The 6,343-nt window shown below is 39.1% G+C and overlaps 1 protein-coding gene across 1 annotated transcript in view; it reads left to right on the forward strand.

Moving 5' to 3' along the window:
* Positions 1-6,343, forward strand: part of cfap45 (cilia and flagella associated protein 45) — a 22,996-nt gene that overhangs the window by 8,371 nt on the left and 8,282 nt on the right. The window contains exons 5-8 of the mRNA XM_016462153.1: positions 4,407-4,577; positions 4,867-5,045; positions 5,129-5,258; positions 5,379-5,525. Coding sequence (XP_016317639.1) covers positions 4,407-4,577; positions 4,867-5,045; positions 5,129-5,258; positions 5,379-5,525 — 627 coding nt within the window. The remainder of the gene's footprint in view (positions 1-4,406; positions 4,578-4,866; positions 5,046-5,128; positions 5,259-5,378; positions 5,526-6,343) is intronic.

Consider the following 6,343-nt stretch of genomic DNA (forward strand, 5'->3'; position numbering starts at 1 on the left):
TCTCTCTCTCGCTCTCTCTGTCTCCCTACCGTTAAGTAACATGTGCATTGTTTTACTTACTTGTTTTTTACATATCCAACCGAACTACAAACTTTCCAGTGATGTCTGTGAGAAAGATATATTCACTTGACAAGCTCGCGCATCTGCGCCACCACACGCTCAATCCACTCAGCGCGCTTTGTTTATCAGCTCGCGCACATCAGCTATTCAGGCGTTAATACTGAATGTTTAACGTTATATTCATTGCATACATATACTTCGTAGTAGACATCCTTAACTCCATTCTGCTGTCTGTTGTTCTGTTGTGGGTGTTTCTTTGTCTGAATATGGCGCTTATCACATGCTGTGTGGTATCGGCGTTTGGTATCGGGGCATTTTAACGAGTACAAGTACGAGTACAGGAGACCAGTATCGGTGCATCCCTAATATTCAGGAACAGAAATTGAATAATGTAATCAAATGTAAAACAACACTGGATAGTGTTTATTCTATAAACAAATACAGATTAATCCTTAAAAATAAAGTCACAAAGGTTACTCAGTCAAAAGCAGTGATTTGTCTTATGCTGTTTAATTAACATGGACAGCAGCAGGCTGTTGTCACTTTAAGAACAAATGCATGGATCCAGTATACTGTTATACATAAGTTATCTTTCAAAACAACTGTTAAGACATAATCAACTATTTAAGTGAATACTCACCAAGATGGGCATTTTGAGATAATTTTGCATGTTTTTGACCATTTATGTGCAATAAACCAATTTGGTCCTTGTCAGACAAGTGACTCTGTGTGTGCACACTTTGGGTGTGAGCGCACAGAAATCAGCTTGAGTCATGATTAGAGTTCTCTTGGAAAAGACACCGTTTGTGAAATTACAGTCTCTCAGAACATTTTCAAAATACTGATTTCATCTGAGAATTTGTGTGGATTACTGTACTCATTGAACCTACTGTACATGCTTTTGTGAATAAATGTTTGCAGGAATTTCCTGCATTATAAGTGTATAAGTGATGAACCTGCGGGAATTAGTAAAATTATGCACAATAGCTACAATCAGATGACATGGGAGCGATCCAAATCCAATATTGTGCATTATGGTTGTTACTGTAAAGCTCCAAAAAGGACAAAAAAATATTATAAAAGCACCATGAACATTTTCCTGCACTGTATTCTAGGTCTTCTGAAGACATTCGACAGCTTTGTTAGAGAATATTAAGCTTTTAAATTTATGTTGACTGAAAATCTTCCCAATGCTGCAGCTGTCATTCTCCATTGCAGCATTCAAACAGTGTGTCCCATTCAGTTAGGACAGTGAGCACAGTAAAACTCTCTCCCAGATGTTTCAGTGTTCCCATTATTAAGCATAATCTGAACATAAAGGTTTTGTTTGAAAAAACTGTTATCTGTAGTCCCATTAAAAAAGAGTGCATGATGCATTCCAAAGAAACACTGTTTATATTGTGTTTGTATTTATGTAGTAATAGCTACTGTTTCATAAATGCATTGTTCATTCGATTTTAAGAACATTGATACTCTTGCAACACAAATAGTAATTGCAGTTTTTTTTTTTTTAGAATTAATATTTTACCAGACGTAGCAGTGGCACCTACACATACATATATGTATAAAATATTTAATGTATTAACCATATTTAAGCAGTGTTAATGAGGTAGTTAATGTGGTAGATATTCTAAACTGATCAAAATAAAAACATGAAATGATATCACCTTATGTGGCGTGCGTCTGGGCTAAAAAGTTGCACTTGAACACACCAGAAAGACTACAGCCAATTACCAATTCAAATAGGGAAACCAAAACTAGGACTGCATACAAACCGTAAGCAAATGCTTGTTTGCCATTTTGAGTATCAATTATGTTGATCAGGTTATTCATTCCAGATTGATCATGTCGTCATGAAAATATTTACGTATTGTAATGCTCAGGTAGATGACGTAAAATTAGAACAGCCTTTTTTTCTGTGCTGTCTTGACTTCTTTGCTTGTTTTCATCACTTTTGCTTTTATTCTTGCTCACTGACTTGTTCGCTAAACTGAACATCTAATACTCTCTCATCGACAGCACCAAAGAACACCGATTCAATATGCTTAATTGGCCAAAAAGCCCCTAATGTGGTCCAACTGGTCCGACTAGTGTCAACAATGTGGTTTTTAACAGTGGCCCGACATTGGTCGATGGCCAACCATCGACTTAGTGTGTCAGGGCCTTTAGTGTTTAAAGAGAATTAAAGAAAACTTAACACATGTGGCACAAAACAAACCAGCAAAAATTAAATGAAAGACAACACATGAGGAACAGGTGAGAACAATTAACAGAATGAGTACTAGACAATGGCTAAATAATGGGGCGTGGCCAAGGAAATCAAGGAGGCGGGACAGTGGAGCACATGACATTACAAAGGATGCTCCTTTCAGAGGTCGCATTCGTCAGCCGTGTACGTCATCAAGGTTGTCTCATTTCAGAAAAGTAGCCATTATAAAAATAATAGTGATGTAAAGTCCGATTCATTTCCACGAACCGGTTCTTTTCGGACAGATCGGCTCATTGAACCGGTTCAAAAAGCCGATTCATCGGTTCCTGACGTCATCAAGCAATAACGTCTCTACACATTTATTTTCTAACAACTCAGTGCCATGTTGTATCAATGAAAAATTCAAATAAGTAATTTGTGTCAACGCATATTGAAACAATCAAAAATGAAGTTATTTGTGTGAAAGCATATTGCTGATTATTGCCATATAATTCACTTAAGTTAATGGTGTTTGTGGTCACAGTTCCATTCGCGGATCCTCAGATACGACTGACTGAGCAATATTGACTAGCTTACAACTTGGATAAGATTCCTAAAATTTCGCACCTATAGCACACATTACAGACATTGGTGCACAAACGCGGATATGTTCTACATGTCTTACAGTATAAAGAATGAATAAACCAGTCTTATAAACTCCTTGATTTCGCTTAAGCAACTTTAAATATAAAATGCATAATAAACAAGCATATTTCCAGTACGCGCCTCAGGCTTGCACAGTCACGTCAACTCACTCATCAGAATCTTCGGTAATCCTCGGCAAACTTCGCCACGGCTCATTCGGTTCTTGTTGAGTCCTCGGTAATCCTCGGCAAACTTCGACAGTTGGTTGAACCGGCTCATTCGGTTCTTTTTGAGTTGGACGTGCTACTTCGGCTGTGCGTCCTGCGTCATCAACCTGGAACTAAAGTTCGATTCAGTTCGATTTGTGAACCGGCTCAACCGGTTACTTCCTGAGAACCGGCTCAAAAGAACGATTCGTTCAAGAACCTAACATCACTAAAAAATAACTTTTAGGGCGTGTCCACCAAAGCATTTTTTCCAAAGTTTGGCGTATGCTGTCAATTGTTTTCAATAGGAGCTCCAAGTTTTTCATAAAAACCAGAAGCGTGACTAGACACTGAGTGCTGAGGGGTTGGGCATTTTTTCTCGGAGCCGAGTGTTGAAGAATGTTCAACTTTGGGTAAAACGCAGCGCTCATAATTTTTTAGTCAGCCGTCTAGTCACAGTAGAGGAGGGGTTGGGCAAATACCACACCGACTACCTGTCATATCCTGCTTGTACAACGACTGAACAACAATGGAGGAGAAGTTAATATTGCTTGTTTCTGACTATTAATGTCTGTACCAGATGGGATTCCCAGACTACTAAAAATAATGTTGAAAAAAAAATTCTTGCCCCATTTCATTTGCAATGTGTCTGCCACATTACTTTTATGGATATTCCATATATAGCAACCAAAGCGTCTCAACTGAAAAAAAAAATGACTCTGAAGCACTCACATGTAGGCATTTTCAGCAGATAGCTTGCCGTTTTTAGGTGGCTAAAACGCTTTGGTGGACACACGGCCTTATTTTTTTGTGAGGCATAAATTACTGTAATTTCTTTCTTACTTTGGAATGTAATGGTTTCTTTTCTGAAATTAGGTAACCTCATTGACAATGGTCCACAAATGGCACATCCTGCAAAATGGGATACACCTGAAGACAGAGTTATGCCCAGAGAAGACAATAGAAACACGGACAGGGCTATCAGTGCAGAACCCTGACATTAATGATAGGCAAATGTATTCAACTGAATGGGAAGAGATGCGTATGAAAAGGTAGATTGTAGTTTGATTGCTTCTATTGCAACGTCTCACGCATGACACAGCATTCTAAAAACATGGTGCTCAAATTGAAAAAAAGTGTACTTATTAAAAAAACATCGAGAACTTTTTTTTTTTTAATCCCTCCACTGCCCTCCTCAACGCAAAATTGTGTTCTGTGTGTATGGCCCCAACAATGTTCTCTGGCTGTCTTCCATGCACTGCTATTTTCTTCAAGATATGTGAATTTAGTTGTTGTCATTTTGTCAGGATGCTGCAGAGCAGAGAAAAGCACAGATACGTCAGGCAGACCTGTCTCGGCAGAAGAACCAGAACCTCAGTGAGCTCGAGGCAGAGGCAAGGGACCGGGCTCAGTACCTGTTGGAACGGGCCAACACCCTGAGAATGGAACAAGAGGACGAAGTCAAGAAGCTCAATGAGGTAGATAAGACCACAATGAAAAGCCAAACCATAGCTGCATCACATTTCGGAGGCTGCGTCCTCCGGAGGTCGCATTTGTTGGCCGCATACATCGAGGTGGTCTCATTTATGAAAAGGAAGTCATGTTTAAGAAAAGTTTAGCCATGAGACCTCCTCAGTGACATATGTTTCCAACAAATGTGACCTCCGGAGGACGCAGCCTCGGAAATGAGGTGCAGTGCATGACCTACTTACTGTTATGTTGCCTACATGCAAATTTTGCCTTTGCCTTTGCCTTCTTTGCCTGCAGTTAATTCAGGAAGTGCAGTGCCATGTTGTCCGGGATGTGCAGATTCAGGAGAAGAAACTGAACAGTGCAGAGTGGCTGGAGGAAGAGAAGAGACTGGATGCCATGATGGAGGTGGAGCGTCGACGGGCCTTAGAAACCCAGGAACAAATTGAACAGCTGCGAAAGCAGCAAAGGATTAAGTAAGGATGTTCACGCTCTGTATTCTGTATACTCTAAATACAGCGCACTGTAACCTATGGTTGATGTGTGGGTGTTATTAAAGTGGGAAGCTGTGCATCCTGGACCAGATCCAGGTGTGTCTGGAGGAGAAAATGCTACAGGATGAGTTGAAGGAGCAGGAGGGTCAGCAGTTGTTGGAAAACATGGAGAGGATGCAGATGGAGGAGCTCAAGGTACATGCAATGAATCTCTAGATCAGTTCAAATTATGAATAGTTTAATAAAATAATTATAAATAGTAACTCGCGTAGATAAGTGTGTGTGAGTACATCTCTGTGTGTGATATTATCACAGGTCATTGAAAGGAAGAAGGAGGAGCAGAGGAATTTACTTCAAGAGATTCAGAAGATGAATGAAGAGAATTTGCTTGCTAAAGAGCAGAAAAAGGAAGAAGAGAGATTAGCAGATCTGCGAGCTGTAGAGTATACACGCAAGAAATTGGTAAGAAAAGTCTTTAATGGCTTTCTCTCTATCTTGCTTCTTTCGTCACCCACCACTGTAATCTTAAACTAGGCCTTTAAAATCAGACTCTTCATGCAATTTTTGCATTTTTCATTTAAATCAATTTCTTTATAAAACACACAACATAAAAGGAAAAATATCAAAATAACAGATACACAATAACAGAACAGAAAAAATGAACAAACAAACAAAAAGATTTTACATGTAATTATGTGTAGTGTGAGTGAGGTTGTGTTGTGTGTGCAAAAAAAGTGAAAAAATCTTCCCAAGCTGTCCCACAACTAATCAAAAATCAAAATGAACAGCACAAAAAAGAGAGAGAAGACAAATGTATCTTCTGAAAAGAGAGAGAAGATATATTTATACCAGGGTGACTATGAACATGAAATTGTCCAACCAAGACTTTCACAGCACTATAAATATGAGGTAATACAAAGGCCAAATTCCCTTAATCATCCACCACAACCCTTACAGAAAAACCACATGAACTTCACATGTGCAATCACATGTTAAAATCACATGTGAAATATGTGAAACACATGGGGTTTTTTCTGTAAGGGAATGAGTAAAACCAAAGAAAATAGTTATGATGTTCAGCAAAAGATTGTTGAGCCTAGGCCTGTCGCGATAATTAAACAACCGTCTAATCGCGATTATTTTATATACCGCGATTATTGTGCTTTTTATATGAGACAACGGGGAGTTATACACAAAAAGAATCAAAATAGCCTATACAGGGCTCCAGACTCATTCTTCCCACTGGTCGCTCTTTTGCAACTAACTTTCTCAGCTGGTCG

The sequence above is a fragment of the Sinocyclocheilus anshuiensis genome, unplaced genomic scaffold, assembly GCF_001515605.1.
Source record: "Sinocyclocheilus anshuiensis isolate Anshui unplaced genomic scaffold, SAMN03320099.WGS_v1.1 scaffold740, whole genome shotgun sequence".
In the NCBI taxonomy this organism is placed as follows: Eukaryota; Metazoa; Chordata; class Actinopteri; order Cypriniformes; family Cyprinidae; genus Sinocyclocheilus; species Sinocyclocheilus anshuiensis.